This window comes from Lineus longissimus, chromosome 3 (assembly GCF_910592395.1).
Source record: "Lineus longissimus chromosome 3, tnLinLong1.2, whole genome shotgun sequence".
Classification (NCBI taxonomy): Eukaryota; Metazoa; Nemertea; class Pilidiophora; order Heteronemertea; family Lineidae; genus Lineus; species Lineus longissimus.
In genome coordinates, this window is record NC_088310.1 from 28,029,697 (window position 1) to 28,052,962 (window position 23,266).

At 41.7% G+C, this 23,266-nt stretch overlaps 5 protein-coding genes across 13 annotated transcripts in view; 4 read left to right on the forward strand and 1 right to left on the reverse strand.

Moving 5' to 3' along the window:
• Positions 1-97: 97 nt before the first annotated feature.
• On the reverse strand, positions 98-4,081 carry LOC135484537 (uncharacterized). The gene is made up of 10 exons (XM_064766114.1): positions 4,040-4,081; positions 3,674-3,757; positions 3,316-3,464; positions 2,936-3,012; positions 2,686-2,805; positions 2,419-2,496; positions 2,080-2,173; positions 1,720-1,805; positions 1,239-1,513; positions 98-922 (listed from the first exon to the last, which is right to left on the reverse strand). Exons 2-10 carry the CDS (start codon positions 3,747-3,749, stop codon positions 258-260), a joined length of 1,620 nt encoding a protein of 539 aa, XP_064622184.1. The 5' UTR covers positions 3,750-3,757; positions 4,040-4,081; the 3' UTR covers positions 98-257.
• Positions 4,082-4,281: 200 nt separating this feature from the next.
• On the forward strand, positions 4,282-5,903 carry LOC135484539 (ATP synthase subunit s, mitochondrial-like). The gene is made up of 4 exons (XM_064766117.1): positions 4,282-4,432; positions 4,634-4,842; positions 5,129-5,291; positions 5,467-5,903. Exons 1-4 carry the CDS (start codon positions 4,293-4,295, stop codon positions 5,609-5,611), a joined length of 657 nt encoding a protein of 218 aa, XP_064622187.1. The 5' UTR covers positions 4,282-4,292; the 3' UTR covers positions 5,612-5,903.
• A 369-nt stretch (positions 5,904-6,272) lies between these two features.
• On the forward strand, positions 6,273-8,950 carry LOC135485286 (protein lin-52 homolog). 4 transcript variants are annotated; one of them, XM_064767142.1, is made up of 6 exons: positions 6,273-6,301; positions 6,584-6,652; positions 7,146-7,180; positions 7,291-7,332; positions 7,578-7,650; positions 8,145-8,950. In XM_064767142.1, the coding sequence occupies exons 1-6, from the start codon at positions 6,283-6,285 to the stop codon at positions 8,300-8,302; spliced, it is 396 nt and encodes a 131-aa protein (XP_064623212.1). In that variant the 5' UTR covers positions 6,273-6,282; the 3' UTR covers positions 8,303-8,950. The 4 variants fall into 4 exon arrangements, with proteins under 4 accessions (XP_064623212.1, XP_064623213.1, XP_064623214.1 ...); XM_064767143.1 differs by having other exon boundaries at positions 8,157-8,950; XM_064767144.1 differs by lacking the exon at positions 7,291-7,332.
• A 1,468-nt stretch (positions 8,951-10,418) lies between these two features.
• Positions 10,419-17,311, forward strand: LOC135484540 (probable methylmalonate-semialdehyde/malonate-semialdehyde dehydrogenase [acylating], mitochondrial). The gene is made up of 14 exons (XM_064766118.1): positions 10,419-10,481; positions 11,744-11,791; positions 12,053-12,127; positions 12,384-12,545; positions 12,805-12,883; positions 13,241-13,395; positions 13,598-13,745; positions 14,242-14,306; positions 14,581-14,637; positions 14,923-15,112; positions 15,401-15,582; positions 15,704-15,883; positions 16,071-16,169; positions 16,550-17,311. Exons 1-14 carry the CDS (start codon positions 10,446-10,448, stop codon positions 16,649-16,651), a joined length of 1,578 nt encoding a protein of 525 aa, XP_064622188.1. The 5' UTR covers positions 10,419-10,445; the 3' UTR covers positions 16,652-17,311.
• Positions 17,312-22,801: 5,490 nt separating this feature from the next.
• The window catches only part of LOC135484542 (ral GTPase-activating protein subunit alpha-1-like), a 50,231-nt gene continuing 49,766 nt past the window's right edge, over positions 22,802-23,266 (forward strand). For all 6 annotated transcript variants that reach the window (XM_064766120.1, XM_064766121.1, XM_064766122.1 and 3 more), the window contains exon 1: positions 22,802-22,992. In XM_064766120.1, the coding sequence (XP_064622190.1) occupies positions 22,887-22,992 (106 nt within the window). In that variant the 5' untranslated portion in view covers positions 22,802-22,886. The remainder of the gene's footprint in view (positions 22,993-23,266) is intronic.

The window sequence follows — 23,266 nt, forward strand, 5'->3', positions numbered from 1 at the left end:
AAACCAGGACAGGCCATTTCCAAACGCCCAGGCCATCACAAGACCCCTTTGGAGCACTTTTTACTATTGTCGTAGACTGACAGCAAGGAACAGTATGTAATTCTATCTGCAATTTTATTCAATTTCTCATTTAATGATAGTAGTTTGATTGAAAACGAACATGAGAACCACCACTAATGGCAAACATGGAATGCCGTGTACAACAAGATCAAGGTTGATTCTGAACGCATAGCTCCTGTTTTGATTTTTCAATTGGATCATTGTGTTCGTCCACGTTTTCTCTTTTTGTGTTTTTTAACGCTGTCAGAGAGTGCAGCTAATACCTTTCTCTTTTCTGCAGAGAGTGGTTGAAAACCTTTAACAACAGAATGAGCAGCACTGGATGTCCCCTTCCCTTCATCATGCCCTGGTTTCAGCTTCTTCGCTGGTCTTTCTGCACCATATACCTCATCAGCAATCACGGCCAGTTCATGCCGCTTTGCCAAGGACAGTCCTTCCCACTCTGCAACACTTGATTTGGATGAAGAAGCTTCGACGGCCACTGAACTTTTCACTGATGTTGTCTGCTTTGATTTGTCTCCTAGTTTACCACCTGCCCTTTCATTCTGCTTTTTCACAGCCAACTTCAGCATTTTTGTTTTCTCTTTCTCTTTTCTTTTTTTCCTTTTTGCTAACCTTTTCTCCTTGAGTTTTAGTTGTTTTGCGTTGTCCTTCAGTTTTCTCTTCTGATTTGATGTTAGATTCCTCTGCTCAGCCATACCAGTTGTTGGCCCAGTTTTTTGTTTTTCGCTATCCTGATGGGCAATCGTCATGTCTGGTACCGGCTTTGGCACAGTTGGTGCACTTTCTTTAGCAACAACATGATTAGCAGGTGCTGGTGACTTCTTCTGACTGAACTCTGACCGATTAACTGTCACGGACACTGAAATGAATTAGCGAAGACATTAGGGTAAATGCTAAGGTACTGATCACTGGGTAGGATAGCATGAAGGAGGCACTCCTTCACAACCTTCTCATATTTCGAATTTGGATAGAGAATTTTTTTCTTGTCCTTCCACAAGCACAAGGGGTCTTACTTCGACATTCAATCAAGGATGTGGCAATTGAAGCAAAGTGGTCAACCTAAGGTCACAAGTGAGATCAGGGAATCAGGTATCCACAACTCAAGGAAGAGTACCGTTACTGCATTAGATTCCTCTCCTCATTCCTTACCATCTACAAATCATTCCTAAACGTACCTCCAACGTCTTCTACCTGACCATAGCTATAAAGGTTGTCAATGTAATCATTAACATCCATCTTGGCAACTCTGTCTCCATCGAATGGTTCCATTGTCTGATGTAAACACAATGTCTCATCCCAACCCTCTGGATCATCAAGGCCTTTGTCTGCTTTTAGTGTTGTCTCATCACCACCAGTACATGTCGGTGAAGGACACTGCTCTTCACTGAACTTTGACAGTAAATCATCCAAGTTGACTTTTGATTTATCACTCAGGCCTAGATTATACACCCTGAAAGAAAAAAACAAATATTTGTCTGGTTTTCTAAGTTAATTGTAACACTTAGCAACTGAGTATCTGCTGAAGTGATGTACATCGTAGAGGAGGATTGAGTAGAGACAGATCCAGTTGTCACAAGGCCAGGACTCGTCACTTGTGGCTATACCATGATATGAGAAGAGTAGGATATTGAAAACTAATATTTCGCCAATACTTACCCAGTGTGCACCTTTGGTTCACCCAAATCTTTCCCTATCTCCAGCCAGTCATGAAGATCAGGAGGAAGAGTCTCCTTTGGCGGGAGCTGGAATGAAATCGCCAACATTTCTTGAGAAACTCGACGAGACACAGATCTCAAAAACTTAAAATCTGGGTAAACCATGGCCATCTGAAGTCTCCATACTGATCGTGCATGTTTCAGATCAAAATCTCAAGCACTAATCCTCTCCAACTATTACCTTAAACTGACTTGCTCAATCAGCATTGGAGATAACGCTTAGTTGCTTAGTTGAGCTTACACTGCCGTTTGTCTCCAATGCTGTTTAGCAACTAACTGGGACATGAACAATCAATCTTACCCAATCAACTTGTGGACCCTCCAGTATCTCCAAGTACCCATACAGATCCTTATACCAGCTGATGGCATGCAACCCCAGGGCCTGTGATAAAACCCTGCAAAAGGAGCACTACATTTCTTATTCATGATTGTGACCATGGATTGATCACTTGATCACTTAGAGTTAGACCCAGTCGCTTCTATCCTACAATATCTGGTGGGTATGAGAACAGTAGGACAATGAGCCACTTGCCCTGTGAAGATATTGGAAGACTTGACAAATCACTAGTCTACGATTTTGATTTTGAAAAGGAGGCACATTAGATACATCTTAATTATCCCCAGAAGTAACAAGACCTACCAAAGTCTACTTGTTACACTTGCAAACAGTAACATTTGTCTAACCAAGTCTCCTCTACCAAGTTTCTGCATGCAATATCTGAGAAAGAGGTTCAGGAACATGATCAGTAAAGAAGAAATGCTCACGCTTGTTCACTGAGGTATCACAGCCAGCTAAGTACTGCATTTGTGTCTTGATTCACTTTATTTCAGGGTAAAAACAATATCTTTCCGAAAATTACTCAAGAGTTGAACAATACATCAGAGAATAACTGAATACAAAGGATACATATATGCCTCCTGACAGCAATGACCAACCCGGATCAAAAGCTTTGCATAACCCATCAATCTCACAAGCAGATACTGTAACATTTGTTTTGATGGCAAATCAATCTTTAATCCGTCAGTTCTGTAAAAGAGAAGCCATAACGGATAGAAACAAATAATGCAATTTGTGCTTCTATTATGATGACAGATTATGAATGTTCTTCAAACAATCCTTGCACGGTTAGAGCATGCATTTGTTAACTGATACTCACCTTTGTTTAGAATCATAAAACTTCTCAAATTCAGCTTTCATGTCCATTTCAGCAATTCGTTTTAGAGCTTGTTTGATCTGAAATGAAAATCATTTCAGTAAAGTCCTTTCAAAAAGAGAAAGTAATCCTGATACTGATCTAAAAAGCTTCATGGCTTCATATTTTTACATTTCTGACATGGTCTGGTGTATGGAACACATCAACGGATGTTCTTGGACCATAACTTTACTGAAATGATATGACATCCATTATGTGGCACCATAGGCCTATAGTCGGTAGAGCCAGGACAATTTTACCTCTCTGGCATGAATCTTCATAAAACTGACTTAAATTCTTCAATTTTATCATTGAGTGAGTTGTGATATTTCTGTTATACACACCATTTTCATAGTTTGTATGACTTTTTCTTTCCTCAGTTGGTTGTTGAACTTATAAAGCAGTCGGTCCAACACTGCATACTCGTTAGAGAGAGCGCTTGATTGTTTCAAAGTACCCATAGCAGTAGACATGTGTGCCAGAAATCTAGTGGCTGAAAAATCAAAAAGAAATATAGACAAGATCAATAGAACAGAAGATTCATGATCAGACTGAAGGCAAGGTACAACACCTTTGCATGATGGGTCTGTATGAACAGAGGACAGTCATTGTGGTAGTCTTTTAACATTACAATGTCAATGATTCTTGGATGACAATAAGAAAAGGTTGGCACTTGCATGTCAATTAGATGACTAGGCTTACTGTTGACATCCTTTGAAGCTGCATATGTCAGTGTTGGTGGTGGTGGGAGTGTTCTCTTGTTCCAAAGTGTCTCCATCTTGGCAGCTGAAATGATATAAATCAAATGAATTGAATTGGTCAGCTAGGCCGGGGGAGGGGATCCCTCTCAATTCTCAGAGATGGGCATTTCACCAAGCTGCCATCTGTACTATACTCTCACTGCACTGGCTTGCTTTGCTTTGCTCAGCCTCAGCTCATCATCCGCTGCCGACAGTTAACTAATCTGAAGTGAATGCTCTGCGGATCAATCTTGGCCGTGGACGGACAACGGGATTGTTACACTTCATGCATTTTTTCATCATGACTTTGACAGGAAAATCCAGCTACCTTCAAAGATCAAATCTAATGAAAAAAGTGATTCTAGTAAAACTCTAGCCTTCAAACATGTGGGAATCGGTATACGAAAAAGAACATATTTTTAAACAAAATCTAAAGAAATCAACTTTGAATTCAACACAGTAATACATTATTGTCTTTGTGTTAGCAGTATCTGATATCATTAATGAATATTAATTGTAAAAATAAGGAATTTATAACAAATCAACAGAGATTAAAGCGGCAAACAAAAATGGCCGCGCCCATGAGAAAAATCGGTGGTCTTCTTCGATTTTTGGTTTTACCGGCCGAATTAAGATTAACATGCAAACTTTTACGCTCTAACTATTCACCTACGTACCAGAGAAGATATTTGTGGCATTGGCTTAATTCTGTATTCAACAGGTAAAAAGATATTGGCCTCTAAATGTCGTTTTTGATCAAAAGGTCTTTCGTCGTTGTTGTCGTTGAATGTAACTGAACGTTGTAGCTGTTGTTGTCTAATTCTGTCATCACCGCCAGTGCGAATGGTCTTCGTTTTAAACTGGTTGGTGATAAAGGCTAACTTTGAGTTTGGGGAATGCATTTTGCTTCTTTATTTTACAGAATTGATCACGAAAGGGTTAAAGAGGTTGGTCCTGATCGTGCCTGTGCAGAATGGCTTCTCAGATGTGGTGCCCATGTCAGGTGGTGTGATGCTGAAAAGTTTGAAACAGATTATAATCGCCTGCCCCTTGGTAATTATCGGAAGTACAAAATTGAGGAGGTGAATGCGGATGAGGCTGCAATAATGGGACTGGGATTTGAACATTTCAGTAAGTGTGCTTCTCTGATAATTATCTCCGTGAACACAGGAGGAGCGTGTGATTGACCCTTGTGTGTAGGATCGGGACATGGTAGTTTGAAAGCAGTCTCATTTAGTTTGAGCAGGAGCTAAAAACTGTGGTTTTTTGAGAACGGGTCTGTTTGGCTTGTACTTGTTGTAGGAGACTCGACTATCCTAGGAATTTTGACGTGATCAATAACGCATGGAGTGTCATATATGTTTCAACTAGACCAAGGACAGCAATCAATCATTGCTTTATGTTGTTCCACTTTCAGATAATGTGAAGCATTTAAAGAAGATGCGCTTCCATTTCTGCAGCTACCTCGAGGACGATGCGATGCAAGAGCTAACTCGACTTAAGGATAGCTTGGAACATCTTGTTATAGGGAGCTGTGGTGACATCACTGATAGGGGATTGGGGGCATTATGTAATCTTCAGTAAGTTCTAGTTTATTATCAGGAATTCCAACATCACTTGTGTCCTTTAGCAAGTCACTTTACTCTGACTGCATTGTGCTTTGAGTGAGACACATTATCGCGGCCCATTATCGTATTGTGACGGTAACAATCTCTGTTGATATTTATAACATTGATTTACATGCTCATATTTCAGTTTATTGAAATCCTTGACATTGTACAACCTACCAGAAGTGAAGGACAAGAAAGGATGCATAGATCTCCTCCAGAAGTCTTTACCTCAGTGCACAATTGAGTTTGTAGAACTACCTACTAAGTTGGACAAGCCAGAAAAGACATAATCCATGTGCTTCATTCTAACCTGGCATCCTCAGTGACAAGCTGAACATGATTTGTTTTTGAAGGACAATGTGGTGCATTCAGAGTTTTCAGGAAAACTGGAGGACATATCTGAAATAAGAGGCTGCAGTTGAGAGTTTCTGGATCCGTGGGGCGTCCTGCCAGAAAGGATTCACAGTTGTTATTTGTGTTTAGGTGCTTATGAGATATGATGTGTCATATATGCAAAGACTATTGCAGTGTTAATAATAAAATAAAAATGTATTCAGCTCTAAAGATGTTGTTGATTTCTGATTGACTTGTATTCGTATCCCTCTTGAGACCTTTATATTCGTGATGGCACCTGGCTGATGTCACAGTACAGTACTATTAAATGGTTGGAGAGATGTGATGGCTCCTCACTGATCATTTCATTGGCCTCTCCGTAGATGGACCTTAGAAGGGAGCAACCTTGCCTGATTGATGTCATAATGTCTGCAAATTGAAAGGAGGAAGGGGCCTTTGGGCCCAAATCCTCTTAGGGGGCTTAAGTCCCCTCCCCCTGGTACGACTCCTGTGCTGAATACCAGTTCATGACTCCCGAATCATTATGGTAGTGGCACCCCATAGCATAAATTTGACAATTATGGTCGAAATTCTGTTCTTGTGAATTCCTAAAGTTTACGTTTTCAAGATGGCTTCTCCGAGTGCGGGTAATTTGTTTTAATCGCACAATAAAGTCGTCAGAAACAAGCATTAGAAACGTGTTTTGTTCTAGTTGATTGTTCTGTTACGTGCATACAGATGTTCTCAATCAGAATCATTACTTTTGGCCCCTACACTACGTCTGGTATCGAAGATTTATTGCAATAAATCGGTGCCAATTTTGTCCTTCCATGTCTACATGATCATGATGATCATGATCATACAATAACAATGATACATCATAGTCGGTGTATGATTCCACATATTTACTTTATTCAATGTACTTTCAGACCTCGACCAGTCCTTGCTTAGTTTTGAAAGACTTGACAGAGCATCACCAGACTTGTGGCCAGAACAGAGTAAGTAGTCTGAGCAAGTGACCCGTTGAATGATGTCCGTGGCATGGCCTGGGTGTACTGTTGTTGGTAATGGTAGTGAGTGAAGAGAGCTAGGGTTGACAACCTGTCAAATTGGCAGGACGACCCTAACTTTTAACTCCAATATAATTGTATTGACTCGTTGTATTACTCTCAATCTTGGCTTTTAAGATGTAAAATTAGATACAGAATTTAGCAGAAAAGAACAATACTGTAGGTACATAGAATTTATGTTATGATAATAATGATAATGGCGTTCATAAGGCGTTCATACCAGATGACAAGTTTGTATCCTTCCATAGGTACTGCAGTTGGCTTTTGTTTATATATTGCAATCAGTTCTTGGTTGATCTACTGTGTTGCATACTGAGTCTGTGCTTGATGGTGGCTACATGTGATTTTCACTTCTGCAAAAACTGTCCTTAGTTGTTCTAAAAGAACATAAACATTTGGGTCATTTCCTTCTCTTTTCCAGTTCCTGGTGTGTCGGAGTTTGCTGCATTAAAACACGTAAGCATTCGATTTTTTATAAAGGAATAGTACTCTTCTCTAGTTGATCATGTCTATTACTAAATCATCACTCTTGTTGAAAATACAGAGTTCTTGTTCTCTTGCTTCAGATAAAGAAAGAGGACACATATGGTATTGGTTACAAATCTAAAGTAAGTGGACATGATGGGCAGTGTTATCTTTGAGTTGCACGAAATGTTACATGGAAATTCCCGAGGTTGATGTCTTCTGTTGAGTTTGGTTGCTGCAGTTATTGGTAAGTTCTGTATGTTCACAAGCTGTTTGCTACTGGCACTCTAGCCTTCCAGCACAAATCATGTTCTCTTCTTCACTTTGATATGGATTGTTCATGAAGATCAAACAAATGATATCTAGGTTTTACCCATTTGCACTCCAGGGCAAGATCGCTCCACATACACCTCCAAAATGGATGGCTGAACTTGAAAAAGATGACGTGGATATGTTGCAAGGTGAGTAATTTGAAACTCAACTCCCCTGTAACTGATCCTCCCACCGTGTGAGCTTCGCATGGATATTGTTTATGGTCCGGTCAAAAATACATCAGGCCGGCTCATTAAGTTCCATCAAAGAATCACATGTATTTGGTAATATTTGCCATTATAAATGTATTTGGACTTGAAGTAGATATTCAGAGCAGAATTTTGAAATGGTGAAAGCTTTATCGGTACTTCTTATTCAACTTTTAAGACATATTGGTTGCCCATAAGGGTTGACGAAGAAAGATCCTGAGAGAAGTGCAAGCTCCATTTATAGGTTGCTTGCTGTCTGAACCATTTAAAACCTTTTTCATCAAGAGTTGGCACATTTGTAAAATATGTATTTTTTGGTTGAAATTATGCTTGAGATTGTGCTCTCTACAAATCTTAATCTACATGTCCATCTTTTCATGTTGTTTCACACTTCTGATTTTATTTTTTCTATTTTTTATCTTTTGTACATTTAGTTTTTCCTTCAGAGTTTGGGAGCTTGACAACTTCTCAGCTGATTGATAAAGTGAGAGGACTGCAAAATTTAGCGTATCAGTTGGGATTGGACGAGGCACGAGAAATGACACGAGGCAAATTCTTGAACATTCTACAGAAAAACAAAGCACCTAGATAGGAAAACTGTGCATCCTCATATTGGTGACGTTATTCAACAATGGATTACTCAGTGATGTTATTGAATTGTTGGCTAGAGACTTTACTGAGTTGACTGTTAGAGATCTTCCCACCTCTTTAGGGGCTAGAAGCTTGTTCGCTATGTGCAGCCTACTTTCTTATGTCACTGGTAGAGACTAGTACAGGACACTTTCTTTTTCATTTGTGACCCATTGTTGTCTCAAATTTATGGTAACAAGACATTTGTGGAATGTGTGTGCAAATGAGACTGTTCTTGAAATATCATTTCTTGCTCTGTTTTGATGCAAGAAATGCCGTTAAAATCCGTTTCGAACGGTGTAACGGTGTCTTTTGGCAGCTGGTATTGTATTGGATTAATCAAAGATGTAAGGTCAATCGTGGAGATGGCTTGGAATTCTAAGGCTTCTTAGTAGAAGAAGAAGTAACCCTGTGCTCTACAGAAATCAAGGTTAATTGTCAACTCCGGATTAGTGTTCCAAAGTAAGCAAAGTAAATCAGTCACAAGTGCTGATTATGCAATAACATAGTGTATCTATTAAAGAACATTAAAAAGTAAATTATGTAATAGCTGAAGTACCATAGTCAGTTGGTATCAGAATTTGAATAAAAATTGGCAATAGTATAACAAGCTCTTTGTTTCCTCCTCTTTGTGATTGTGAGCTTGGCAGGTTCTGGAAGGGGTTTTGAACTGCGATCTGATACTGACATAATGGTGATGTTGTCACAGTAGCTTTTACAAGATGTACTCATTCCTGACCATTGATGGAGTCGCTAAGTTAATAACCCCAGAATTGTGTTCATATACCTCCTCCCTAGGGGAGAGACCAGGCTGGTCATCGACACGGTGTGTACTACAATGGCATGTTGTTTTAAAGTGCAGATGAAAATTTCACTTGGGATTGTTGGTGGACATGCATCAAAACATTCACAAATGGTGTTTTGGGCTGATATGTGAAAGTTGCCAGCCTTGTGGTTCATCAGAAAAACCAAGGGAATGGAATAATGTGCAGAAAATCACTTTCCTATTCGAGTGACCTTCTCATTAGTTACCTCCCTCAAGGCTGAGGAGACTGGTCTGGTATCAGGCTGTTTCGCTGCATTGCCAGTTCGCTACCAGTCGTTTCGCTACATGTGGCGGTCGTTTCGTTACATGGTAGGTCGTTTCGCTACATGGGTGGAGTCGTTTCGCTACATGATGGGTACGGTCGTTTCGTTACATGGAGGACGTTTCGCTACATGGGTGGAGTCGTTTCGCGACATGGATGTAGGCAACCTCGCAGCCTCTGTCGCAATTGGTGACGTACAAACTTTTTTTGGAACGAACAGAACATTTCCGAGTTTTTGTTTCAAACTTTTGTCATGCACCCGCACACTTAGCCCGTTCAAACTGCATGCGGCAAAAATCAATTTTGGTTACTACGCCGTGAATAATAATGATGATGATGATGATGATGATTACCCGAAGACGAATCTGTAATTGTAATATACTCGAGCATTTTTTCCCTAAATTCACAACAGATATTTAGCCCGGAGTTTAGCACAAACTTGAAAAAATAATGACTCCACCCATGTAGCGAAACTACCTACGATGTAGCGAAATGACCTACATCCATGTCGCGAAACGACTCCACCCATGTAGCGAAACGTCCTCCATGTAACGAAACGACCGTACCCATCATGTAGCGAAACGACTCCACCCATGTAGCGAAACGACCTACCATGTAACGAAACGACCGCCACATGTAGCGAAACGACTGGTAGCGAACTGGCAATGTAGCGAAACGACAGTAAACCGTCATAAACCCCCCATTAAGAAAGTAAACGGATATGAATGAAAACGAATGATCAATGCTACTGAGGACAATGTCACATCCTACCTCTCCAGTAATTGTCCTAAATTCCCACCAAAATCATATCTGACAACTGAATGCATGATATAAAAACAACTGCGTTGCAATATCAAAATGGAACTTGTGTCGGAAGACAATTACTCCAGGGGACAGAATTTCCTCACTGCACGAACCCAGTATTAATGTACACTTTGCTCTCCATATAATCACTTTTCGTAACCAGTTGCATTGATGTTCTTTTGTTTTTCTCTCTCTCCCCCCTAAATCGAGAAAATGGCATTTCTGCTGCGAACTGTCCTTCAAAGTCAGGTGCGTACTCCTTCAACTATCCGATATTTAAAAAAAATTTCATTTCATTGCAATATATACTGTTAAAACTTTGTAAATGTGCTGTTGCCACAACTATTTGCAGCTTCGATTTCCATAAATCATTGTTCAAACCAGTCTTCTTGGCTGATCAGCTCTGACAGTCTCTGATTTATTACATGAATAATCTGAATACATGTACCACAGTCAGTACACCCGTACTAGGCCAACCGCCTACTCCTCTGCATGCAGGTAGGGGAGGACCCCCCCCCCCCCCCCCCATTTGTTATGGCCTCCAACCATCGTTTTGATTGACGAAATAAGAGGCATTTATCACCAGAGATTGTGCAATGTCATTGTCAAGTCCTATGCCCCCAGTTCCAGTAGGTGGGCATTACAGATCAGTCACATCATCGTGTACTGTATGTATTCTTGGTTTATGGCTGTGTGCTGTGCTGTACAATACAAGGCATTGTCTGGTGTCTTTTACCCTGAAGATCTATTGTAAAGATGGTTTGTTGGTCTGACTAGGTGGTACCGGCGTATCTGGCAAAAAGGGCCTATTGTTTCGGACTTGGCCCAAAAACTGTCATGGACAACAAAGGTCAAAGGAGTTCACATGATAATCATGATAGGCCTACTGGGCTACACTTGGCCACTTAGGCCAGTTGACCCGGCCAGTAAATCTGCAAATGGGCATGATAGTACGTCTGCACATCCCAATGTTTTTCACACAAAAGCAACTGTTTTCTTTATGAAGTGCCCTTGAGGAGGCCTATTTTTCAATTACATGAATAATGCGACTACACCGTTACACGTACTGCACCATGGACAGTGTAATCACAAAGCAAAGTGGGTACCACCACCAGCAGGCTAAATCAATCTACCGCAAATTATCATATATTCCAGGCAAGCCTGATAAGTATAACAAGTATGTCAACCATATATATGTCGTGATTTAAGTCCCACATTTCAAGCATTACAAGATATTATCACTCTTTGTCAATGGGGGTCATATATTTCTCCAGCCTTGAAATTCTTTTTACTACTACAGACCTATAAACTGTACAAGCTGCATTTAGTGGCCATCATGCTATTCAAATCAGAAAAGGCCTAGATTTTTATTAATACATGGTCCGGGCCAATACAACTTGTGAAGTGCTTTGAGACAGAGTCATACAGTATAAAAGTGCTAGGTCACATACAATTCTTTTCTCGTCACCACAAAGTTATCATGACGTATCAGTTGTTTTTTCCATTTGCAGAGGTTGAAAGTTGGTGGTGTTGGGCTGAGACTTTACAGTAGTTCTGCGGTAAGTAGGTCAGCAATTGCTATTCTGTTTTTGAAGGCCTCTACAAATCTGTCTCAACTCTATGTCAAATCTGGTCAGGCTTATACTCGATCACCTGCTGAGTATGTAACACCCTCTCTCGAGGATGTGATCTACTAGTAATCATGCATCCCATCACTCCTAGTCATGACCTGCAACAGAGGAATGGAATTGATTGCCTTGGACATAGATGATTTGATTCCTTTCTCATTGTTACTCATTTGGTATTCTTGATTTCTTCAGCCGACAACTAAACTCTTCATTGATGGGAAGTTTGTAGAATCTCAGACAACAGAATGGATCGACATACACAATCCAGTGAGTTCGTGACTTCTGTCTCTTCTTCTGTGTCTGCCCTCAATCTCCAAGGAGTACAGTATTTGGTTCGGTGTAAATTGCACACTTATAGGCATGTCTGATGCCGCCATTTACTTGAATGAATGAAATTTATGAAGTCTTGCTAAGTTGTTTTGTTACTGGTAGGAGTGTGAGTCATAAGCTGTTGCCTATATGAGCTTAAAAATTCATAACTGCCTTTCTTATGTTTCGCTGATTTTATTGTGTCTTGCTTTAGGCAACGAATGAGGTGGTGTCGAGATGTCCAAAGACAACTCCCTCCGAGATGCAGGCTGCCATCGAGTCGTGTAATTCGGCTTTTAAAACATGGAAAGACACCACGATCCTCACCAGACAACAAATGATGTTCAACCTACAGTCTCTCGTCAAGAATAACATGGTCAGTATAATAAATAATGATACTTTTAGCGCTGTCTGTCGCCAAGCGCTTCACATTGATTGTCACTAATCGTAGGTCTCAGCAGAGGCACTCTGGGGTATCCAGAAACTGCTGATGCACTCGAGCTCGACATCTGAAGGACAAAATGGCAGGCAGTGCATGGTTCAAATCGACAACCCTTGGATCATTCAAGAGTTGCACCAGTCTAGATAATTCAGTATTCGTGCTCTTCTGTCATGAATTGCCTTTCTCCTTCCAGCGCAAAATTGCAGAAAGTATCACACTCGAGCAAGGCAAGACACTTGTTGATGCTGATGGTGATGTTTTGAGGGGTTTACGTAAGTATTTCAAAGCCTTTTTCATCAAATGTCAAGCAGGAAATCCGTTCAGAAAACACTCGGCCCTGAGTTCTTGTGCAGTCTTGATGTGTATCATGGTGTGCATTTACTGTCGGTCTACATCTACCTCACTCTGGTCCTTGCCCTACCCCAAGTAGCCCTGGATGCAATATATTGTCCATCTCCAACATCCCTGAATCCTGTGGCCAAGATAATTCTTGTGTTCCTTTGTCTGTCATTTGCCATTTGGTCGTACAACCAGTTTTATCTGAATTAGGTTATTTACTGATGTTACAACTTGGTTCATTATTACTACATATTTCACTGTTGACAATAGATGCCAATCTTCCTTTTCAGAGGTGATTGAGCACTGTTGCAGTATCACGTCACTGCAGCTTGGTGAGAGTTTGAGTGGCATCGCTAAAGACATGGAGACCATTTCATACAGGGCCCCCCTTGGAGTGACTGCTGGCATTTGCCCATTTAATTTCCCTGCTATGATCCCAATGTGGGTATGTATACAAACTTTTGTTCTTTGAAACAAATCCTGCAATATAAGATTCCTCAACTTCTAAGGCGGTGTGGTGAACAAATGAAAAATTCAGGCTTGCTGGTTAGGTTGAGTTACCGGTATGTCTGTAATGCTGCTTGGCCTTGCCAGCCACGAAAGTCTCAATGATCAAAATTGCTGAAATCTAACTTTCCCCATTTCAGATGTTCCCCATGGCACTGATTACGGGTAATACGATGCTGTTGAAGCCTTCTGAGCGTGACCCTGGTGCAGCCATGATCCTTATGGAGCTGATGAAGGAGGCTGGCTTCCCGGATGGTGTCGTCAATGTGATTCATGGACAGCATGATGGTAAGGAGAGAATCATGTGATGTTATGTGAAATTAACATGAAATTAGTGTTAGCAACATAGATTACCAAAAATTATTTTGTTCTCATTTTTTCGTTGATTATCATGGAAATTTGAAAGATTTAATTTTGGAATAATTTTAAAAAATTTTTCTGAAAAATTTTCAAAATTTTTTCTCACAGTGTTCCAAAAAGTTTTCCAAATATTTTCCAAAATTAAAAAAAAAAGATTTGTCCCAAATTTTCAAAAATTGTTGTTTTTGTCAAAAACATTTATTTATTTATTTTTTAATCATTTTTGAAAAATCTTTTGAAATATTTCAACATAAAATGTATGTAGCAAGATGTGACTGTGTCTGCTTGGTTGTAGGCCTGTTTTATAATTTGGCCTTGAAGAAAATCCAAGAAGAAGAAAATGATGAAGATGAAGTTCAAATATTACTTTTTTTATCCGGAATATTTCAGTTATTCATTCATTTTCATTTCCTGCCTTTTCCAGCTGTCAACTTCATCTGTGATCACCCTGACATCAAGGCCATTTCATTTGTTGGTTCTGATCAAGCAGTAAGTTGCCTCTCTGTCTAGTGTTCTTCACTTAATTTATTGAAAACAATGGGGACCAACATGTACGGGTAATGAAACAAAGGAATGTCAAGTGTGGGGGAACAAGCAACAAGTTTTCATTGGTGTCATGTCCTGATCTCTGTTCGGAGAGATAGAAAGGACCGGAGCATCTCATTGTGAGCTCATTCTTACTGAAGTCTATGACAGCAATTTAAAAAGAATATTTGATCAACAAAAAAGTAGGAAAATCAATATGAATATCTTGCTTTTGCAGGGTCAATACATTTATGAACGAGGCTCAAAACATGGGAAGAGAGTCCAGTCTAATATGGTGAGTTAGCAACTTCTAGTTGTTTTATTGCTTGGCAGTGATGGACTTAAAAATACAATACAAGGATTGATTGTTGCCCGATGGTACTTGAGATGCAAAAGCCACTAAAGCCAAAACAGAACTCTGGAATTACTGGCAGTCAGAGACCCATCGGTGTTTGTGACTGGCCAATTCCACTCCTTACCATCTGAATTGAGAAAAGAAAAGAATGCTGTTATTAACAAACTAGGATCTTGTGCATTGGAAGTTCTCTTCATAATCTTGGCACATATCCTTCCACTTCAGGGCGCCAAAAATCATGGTGTCATTATGCCCGATGCAAACAAAGAGGCAACTCTGAACCAACTTGTTGGCGCTGCTTTTGGTGCGGCTGGGCAGCGGTGTATGGCATTGACCACGGCCGTGTGGGTGGGTGAGTCCAAGGAATGGATCCCGGAGCTCATTGAGCGGACCAAGAAACTCAAAATTAATGCTGGTGAGGATCATTTGGATGTTTTGTTGTTGTCTGAGACCCACTGATACTGATCTACATTAGTACAGTGAAAGAAATGACACAAAATCTGCTTGAAATGTCCATTTAGTCAATATCATGATGAATATCTGTCAGTTGGTCGATGCTTGGTTCAATGTTAAAGAATCCAATGAAGACAGAATTGCTGGTGTTCTTGTCCTCTTCAATTATTTATCTGGTATAATTGTGTGTCCAACAGAAGGAAATCTACTTTTTCGATGTTTTTGATTGTTAGTGATTGTTTTCTTCCAGGCCACGTGCCTGAAACTGACCTTGGTCCAGTGATCAGCCCCCAGGCTAAGGAACGTATCTGTCATCTGGTGCAATCCGGGAAGGATGATGGTTGCCAGGTGCTTCTTGATGGACGAGATGTTGTTGTACCCGGTTATGAAAAGGGAAACTTTGTTGGACCAACCATTCTCCATGGAGTGAAGGTAATACTGTACTTCTATTACAAATGTGAACAAGCTAACTCTTACTGTTTGATGTATCCTGAATATAACAACGGCTTAACTGTAACTTGTTGTTGTTGATGTTGTTTTTCTTTGCTTCCAGCCTGAGATGGAGTGCTACAAAGAGGAGATCTTTGGCCCCGTGTTGTGCAGCATGGAAGCAGAGACATTGGATGATGCGATTGAGTTGATCAACAACAACCCCTATGGTAACGGCACGGCTATCTTTACAACGAATGGAGCCACAGCAAGGAAGTACACGCAACAGATTGATGTTGGACAGGTGAGCAGGAATTTGATGTTCTGTTTTTTTTCTTCTTGGGTGATCAGTTTGTTACATGCCTCTATGGCCTCCATATATCCACAAGATCATGAAGTCGCCTCTCATTTTGGTCTGGTTCACTTAATAGTTCCTGTCTATCAAATTGTGTGTGAACTGCACTAACCCTTGCTTTCATCTCATGTTTCAGGTTGGAGTAAATGTACCTATCCCAGTTCCCCTGCCCATGTTCTCCTTCACCGGATCACGAGGCTCGTTTAGAGGCGACACAAATTTCTATGGAAAGCAGGTGAGGATTTCTTCAGCAAGTTATTATGGTTATCACTGGTCTTGACTGAAGCAGTCAGCACTTGTAAAAGTGACTCAACTGTTGTCGTGTTCGACGCTTCATCACTTCTCAAGAGGATTTTCCTCTCACCAGGCCAACTTGTCATCTGTGTACCAAGAGGCAGTTCTTGAGATGTGTTTAGGGTGTCTGTTCTCCATGTCCTCGAATTTAGTTGGTAGATTAACTGCCCTTCTTCACTCGAAGTTGGAAACTGTCAGGCCCTGTCTTGACGTGATAGATTCTACAGTTTTGCCTGAGGTACTAATACAAGCCAATGTCCAGTTATGTATGAAGCAGTGTCTCCCCTGGTTGCGATTTTTCATTCTGTTGTCTCTTTGCAGGGGATTAACTTCTACACTCAGGTCAAGACTGTAACCCAAATGTGGCGTGAGGATGATGCTACTGACAGCAAAGCTCATGTCGCCATGCCTGTCATGAAGTAAGGAGGACACAAACTGGAGGGACTTGTGTGTTACTTGGCTGGTCACATACCCAGCAGAAGTTCATTAGTTGATCACCAAGATGAGAACTTTGTATTGCGTTCAAGATCACAAGTTGTGTGGGCAAAATTAAAATGAGCATCGCCAGTCATTGACATTGTGTGTAACTGGCTGAGTAAATTTTGTTTACATGTTTGTTTAAATTGTGTACATATTGTGTATTCCTGCTAAAACATTCTTGTGTGTCAGAAGTTGAACCTGTGGCCAAACCAAGTCAAGGTTACTCCCATTACCTGATTCCGGATGAGCATGGCAGCTACAATGTAATAACTGATCATGTGAACTATGTACCAGGGCTTAGTTATTCAAAACTGGCATGAACTTCACGTTGTTGACTTCATTTATTTGGTGCCAAGTTCTAGATATTTGACACCAAGTTAGTAACTTATTTGTTCTGATGAACTGGGCCCCTGACTATTATGATTATGTGCCTACTGGAAGCAGGGTATCCTTTGGCGATGTGCAGTGTATCTATTTTGAAAATCGGCTTTTAAATGGATTCACTGTGTGATGCAACATGTATCAACCAGAGGAAGTCCTGCTTGGGGAAAAAAATCTGCATGTGTGAAAATGCATTGTGTAATAAACGATTGGAAGTTACTATGCACGTCTCTTTCATTTTGTGTCAATACTCTTGTCCCATGTTGACAATAAAATTCTCTCATAAGCTGGACGTTATTCCAATACATGTACATGCATTATAATCTGACTTGGTCTAAGCTGGCATCTCGCAATTTTCTGGACACTATGTGACGTCTCGTTCGGATGTACTTCCTCTCGATATGGTGTATCGTCTCTGCTGGATGTGCCATGTCTCTACCGGATGTGCTCTTTCTTTTCTCGGTGAGCCATCCCCAGACACAGTGCACCATTTTTCTGTACAAGGTGTGCATCTACAGGGTGTAACATGTCTCCTGATCGATGTGCCTTCTCTCCATGCAGGTTGTTCCATCTGATGGATACGCCAAGTCTCTACATGGTGTCATGCCTCTTCTCGGCATGTTCGGCCTGATTTGGATGTGACCTCTCACCCTATGAGTATAGTCGCGATAGTATAGTCGCGGAGATGTTGGTGTTGCAGTCACATCGGCTCTCACATCGTGTGGGCAAGACGGCAGTGCAGTCAGGTCCCATTCGGCTTGTGGTTCTGACTGTCTCGCATCATCTCTTACCGTGTCGGCAAGACGGTGGAGCTGCAATGACCGATCGATTTAGTCTGGTTGTGACTATCTCAATACGCTCATTGTGCCGGCAAGACGGCGAAGCTGCCAAGGCCGACTCAGTCTTGTTATGACTTTCTCATTTCTCTAACCTTCTTTGAAAGACGAGCTATTCCTCCCTCGCTCCCCTGCCGTGGACCAGTAGTACTACATGAAACGTATACAAGACGTCCCGATGGGAACAATGCAGCAAGAAACTGACGGGTATATAAACAACTTGATAGGTATAGTATAGTTAAGATAAACCGCATGATTAAACCAGGTTCATACTTGCTTTGACTTGATGAATGACGGATCTGCGGGAGCTGGTTCAGGAGTTCCAGCTGTAAATCGTCCCCCGCCCTATAAACGGGCGATATTTTAAATTTTACGCAAATGCCTAGTTCCAATTTCTTAGCTTAGATGGCGGTACCTGACAGTTACGAAGACTGATGAAGATGTGATACGAAATGCATAAGGATTTACCGTGGCTCCAAGTTGTTTATATGCTGGGGAGGACCATGTTCTTCAGAAATGACTTTTGCCAATGAGACAGTAGACCGGCCTGGCCTTTCCCTCTAATGGATGTTCCTTTTCGCTACTTAGTGGTGCGCCTCGTCCCCAACTGAGTGCCGTTGATCTGATCTGCAGGGTGTGTCAGGTTCTGCATGGTGCCCCATGTCTCTTCTGAATGTGCCCTCCCCCTTCATACGCACCATGGCAGTGTTGCTACTTAGTCTACCAAGTCCATGCCCCTTTACTAGGCGTACTCTGTCTGATCTGGATGTCGCTCTCCCAACAAAGTGACCATGTTTCTACAGGGTGGACCATGTCTCTACTGAATGTATCATTTCTCTTCAGGGTGTGCCGTGTTTCTAATAATATACTATTGGTGGGTGTGTCATATGCTGCAGGGTGTGCCATGTTTCTACTGGATGTGCCTTGTCAATGCAGAGTGTTTATATGTAGCTACAGAGTGTACTATGTCTCTGTTCGATGTGCCATCTCTGCTGGGCGTGATATGTCTCTACTGGATGTGTCATGTCTATCCAGGGTGTGATATGGCGCTGCAGGGTTGCACTATGTCTCGTTCGGATGTACTTCCTCTCGACATGGTGTATCGTCTCTGCTGGATGTGCCATGTCCCTACCGGATGTGCTCTTTCTCTTCTCGATGAGCCATCCCCATCCCCAGTGCACCATGTTTCTGTACAAGGTGTGCATCTACAGGGTGTAACATGTCTCCTCCTGATCGATGTGCCTTCTCTCCATGCAGGTTGTTCCATATCTCTGCTGGATACGCCAAGTCTCTACAGGTGTCATGCCTCTTCTCGGCGTGTTCGGCCTGATTTGGATGTGACCTCTCTCCCTATGAGTATAGTCGCGATACGGTGATGTTAGTGAGTGCAGTCACATCGGCTCTCACATCGTGGGGGCAAGACGGCAGTGCAGCCAGGTCCCATTCGGCTTGTGGTTCTGACTGTCTCGCATCATCTCTTTCCGTGTCGGCAAGACGGCGAAGCTGCCCAGGCCAACTCAGTCTTGTTATGACTTTCTCATTTCTCTTACCTTCTTTGAAAGACGGAGAAGCTATTCCTCCCTCGCTCCCCTGCCGTGGACCAGTAGTACTACATGAAACGTATACAAGACGTCCCGATGGGAACAATGCAGCAAGAAACTGACGGGTATATAAACAACTTGATAGGTATAGTATAGTTAAGATAAACCGCATGATTAAACCAGGTTTATACTTGCTTTGACTTGATGAATGACGGAACTGTGGAAGCTTGTTCAGGGGTTCCAGCTGTAAATCGACCCCCGCCCTAAAAACGGGCGATATTTCAAATTTTACGCAAATGCCGAGTTCCAATTTCTTAGCTTTGATGGTGGTACCTGACGGTTACTATCATAGCCACCGCCCAATGTAACGTGATGCCGTAACGCATTCAATCGAATTTTGTTGCTTGATAATGAACTTCAAAAGGAGTGGTAGATTCGGGTGTTGTTGGGTCATTCGCCCACGCCTACAAAATGGTAACAGTCTTAGTATTCTGAATGTCAACACCGAGCTCATTCCAAAGCCTCACCGCTTCGACAAGGAAAGTCCTGCCACAGTACCTCTTCAGGCGATTCTTCTGATCCGCAGGAAACAATGTCCTCGGTCCTCAGGAATCGCGGGGTCGTATGTGATGTAGGGGCAAGTGCTTTGAAGAGCAGTAGCAAAATGAAGAATGAATTACAGAATCATGCAGAATATAATGCTTGTAGTTCAAGTTCCATGTCACAATCCTAGTATTCTAATATCAAAATCGCTGCATTTCTACTGATACACTCTGGACGCAATGGGCCGGCCTCGTCTTGTCCAATGATAGACACAGAAGAACCAGGATGACGATATGGACTGCATATGAGTCTAGTTCACTGATAGCATCAAACTTGACAATCATATGTCGTACGATTGTGACACTCGGCAGGTCTCGCTAGCCGGGCGAACGACGACCAACGGAACTTATATTTGGTAGGAAAAGCAATCGGAGAAATGTTAAACATTCGTCGATCAAATGCATTTACATGACGCAAACTTCGCCGTTTGTACCTCTTCATTTGGTTCGCGAAACCTGCCTATAGTCTTTCCGGGACCACAGCTCAGTACGCATACACATGTATGTATAATTGATCCTTTGACAGAACAAAAGACTCTCGTTAGCTCATGAAAACTAATGTTCAAGTGAACGCTAAGCCTGGTAGCGGGGTAGTGCCCGGATGGTGTGACGCGAAATGTATTGTCTTCGGTCATGATCGGTCGCGGTTGATTTGAACGCCAGTCAGTTGGAGTGTGAACTGCGTAGAAGATCACCGGAACACTTTCTCCTATTTCAAACATAAAATGCCTTCGATATTTCGGTAATCAAGTCAAAACTGCTGCAGCAGAAGGTAGGGCGAGGTATCTATGCTTCGTATTGGTCTTGATTGGTTTTAATAGGTTTTTATTTTAGTAAAAGTCGTGCAGTCGGGCAGAGAAGGAACTGCGCAGTAAGAAACTCCAGTCGCAAGCGAGACAAAGGCTTACTACACGGATCATGTGCATCGTTGTATTTCATGTACATGCTCGCTGGCGATATCAATTGCCATCTCTAATCCAGTACCATTTGCCCTCAAAAATTAAAGACCCAAGTCTTGGTCACAGAGACAACATCTACGATGATGTTGATGGTCTCGAAGTGCTGATAGAATTTTCCCGGTGTTATTTTTGATAAGGCGGGACTTTGTTTATTTTTGTGATTGATGTGTCTTGCGACCGTTGTACCTTGTATGTCATATCATTTTAGAATAATGTACTTCAAATCTAAACAATTATTCACTTGTCTCCACGATCCCGACTGCGGTGTAGCACCCGACTGTAACTGGCATGAATAGGGAATACGCTGGTTATGGATGTCAGATCGTGGTTCCCTGACTTTTGCAAACAATTCCACTGGGCGTATCCCACGCGGCGATACCAAGGACCGCTGGCTGATCTATTGATATGTTCCGATTTTAAGGCATAAGGACTTAGCATGAGTATGCTACTTGGTGTGATTTTGGGAGCCCATCAGCGGGCACCGTGCATTACTGGCTGGAATCAAGTACTCAACATCAAAATTCACATTGTGATTGTCTAACCGGAGGATATGCCTTTTTAAAATGATTGAAAGGAAATATTGATCTTGACTCTGTCCTTAACCTTTATTTGTCTCGTCATTCCAGCGGTGATGTACCATGAGGCCGGCCTATGAGATGTGATAGCGAGAATGGTTGGTGTCGTTCTGCACAAGGACGAGGACGCAGTGCTAAGTTTGAACCGGTAAGAATACGACGAAATTGCGTACAAAGTTTTCATACTTAGATACCACTTCATTTGAATGAGATATATAGCGTAGATCCATTTGCATATCCCAATGCAATCAAACGTAACTTCCAAATGATGCACTGTGTAACGTAATGATGGACTCTGATCCAATCGTGCAATCATGGCGGCACGCGCGCATCAAACTAGATGGATGCTGATCTTGAAAGCAAACAGATGGTAAATGAAGATTGCACCATAGTTTTTATTATCCTTAATCTGTCAGTGTGCTCCTGGGCAGCCCCCCCCCCCGCAAAACAAAAACTTATATATTTAACTTTATCTTCAGATAGAATGACCCGCGGCATCATTCCATCGATGTAACAAGTCCCCTGTCCTACTTCTCCAACCCACGGGACGAGGCCGCCATGGAGACGCATTATCGCCCACTGCTGGGACTTTGTCTTGGCACGATCTTCACTTGGGAATAAACTGATCAGTTCAAGGCAGCCTAACATGTCATATGAGTTGTCCGTCCCATTCATAAACTACACAAACTTGATCTTTATTTTGTACTCAGCAGATTAAATCCAATACTTGAATAAATTTCAATAAATTTGCTGTTAGGCCTAGGCTGCTTTTAGGGAGATTTCTGCTCAGGCATCATACTGGAGCTTTTTTAACCCCCCCCCCCCCATAGCCTATGGCTATATATTATGCAGTTGACGGTAAGGGAACTTTCAATATCGTGTCATCGGATGCGCATCCGATGACGGTAAAACTCGCGGCACCCGTGGCGGTATCTCATGATTATATACTGTGACGAAAAGAAGATCCGGCCAGGCAGGATCACTAGTCTCTTGTCTTCCAATACGCTTTTTACTGTCAAAAGTAGCTCAAAGAAAACAATATCTACCACTGCAAACATAAGTCACTTCAGTTTCCTTTCGAAAATCCAACAAACAATAGTAAAGGACAAAGGGTTCTGGGGACACTAATTCCCATTACACCAAATTCCGATTTCCGGGAAAACATGCGCAGGCGTAGTTCATTCGAATTCGCCATTTTCACCTAGAAAGATGAAATGATTTCGTGACAAGGCATTGCAAAGGCAAAGTTTTCACCAATCGATGGAATGCAAGAGCTAGTTTGAGATGTTTTCCAAGAAGCAACAAGGAGACATCAGGAAATCGTCTCAAAAGGTCCTAGATCCAAAGAAGGACACAGTTACGCGGTTGAAACACCTCCGAATTTTGTTAGGTGAGATGTGTTCTTTTGGTCGAACTAGCCTACTATGTTAAAGCTGACATGCATGCATAAAAAACCTAATGGCCAATTTAAAAAACACTAACGCCCGACCACCAAACGACCAACTGCACTTGAGACATGATAGACACCCAGAGACTGGTCTCACTTGACTGTACAAACAACTTAACAACAAGTTCATTGACAAGAGGGCACGAGTCAGTCTGTCAGAGTCGAGAGAGACGCTCTCGACTGTCTCGTCACTCGTGTAAATAAAAAATGAAAAATA

What these genes read in the sequence shown, in the direction of transcription:
- LOC135484537 (XM_064766114.1), bottom strand. Translation starts at nt 3,749, where the DNA reads ATGGAGACACTTTGGAACAAGAGAACACTCCCACCACCACCAACACTG. An exon ending in TTTTATGATTCTAAACAAAG is followed by an intron (nt 2,806 to 2,935) that starts GTGAGTATCAGT and finishes TCTCTTTTACAG; the next exon opens with AACTGACGGATTAAAGATTG. An exon ending in TGCTGTCAGGAGGCATATAT is followed by an intron (nt 2,497 to 2,685) that starts GTATCCTTTGTA and finishes CCTCTTTCTCAG; the next exon opens with ATATTGCATGCAGAAACTTG.
- LOC135484539 (XM_064766117.1), top strand. Translation starts at nt 4,293, where the DNA reads ATGAGAAAAATCGGTGGTCTTCTTCGATTTTTGGTTTTACCGGCCGAA. An exon ending in ACTGGGATTTGAACATTTCA is followed by an intron (nt 4,843 to 5,128) that starts GTAAGTGTGCTT and finishes TTCCACTTTCAG; the next exon opens with ATAATGTGAAGCATTTAAAG. An exon ending in GGGGCATTATGTAATCTTCA is followed by an intron (nt 5,292 to 5,466) that starts GTAAGTTCTAGT and finishes CTCATATTTCAG; the next exon opens with TTTATTGAAATCCTTGACAT.
- LOC135485286 (XM_064767142.1), top strand. An exon ending in AGACTTGTGGCCAGAACAGA is followed by an intron (nt 6,653 to 7,145) that starts GTAAGTAGTCTG and finishes TCTCTTTTCCAG; the next exon opens with TTCCTGGTGTGTCGGAGTTT. An exon ending in AGTTTGCTGCATTAAAACAC is followed by an intron (nt 7,181 to 7,290) that starts GTAAGCATTCGA and finishes CTCTTGCTTCAG; the next exon opens with ATAAAGAAAGAGGACACATA.
- LOC135484540 (XM_064766118.1), top strand. Translation starts at nt 10,446, where the DNA reads ATGGCATTTCTGCTGCGAACTGTCCTTCAAAGTCAG. An exon ending in GAACTGTCCTTCAAAGTCAG is followed by an intron (nt 10,482 to 11,743) that starts GTGCGTACTCCT and finishes TTCCATTTGCAG; the next exon opens with AGGTTGAAAGTTGGTGGTGT. An exon ending in GACTTTACAGTAGTTCTGCG is followed by an intron (nt 11,792 to 12,052) that starts GTAAGTAGGTCA and finishes TGATTTCTTCAG; the next exon opens with CCGACAACTAAACTCTTCAT.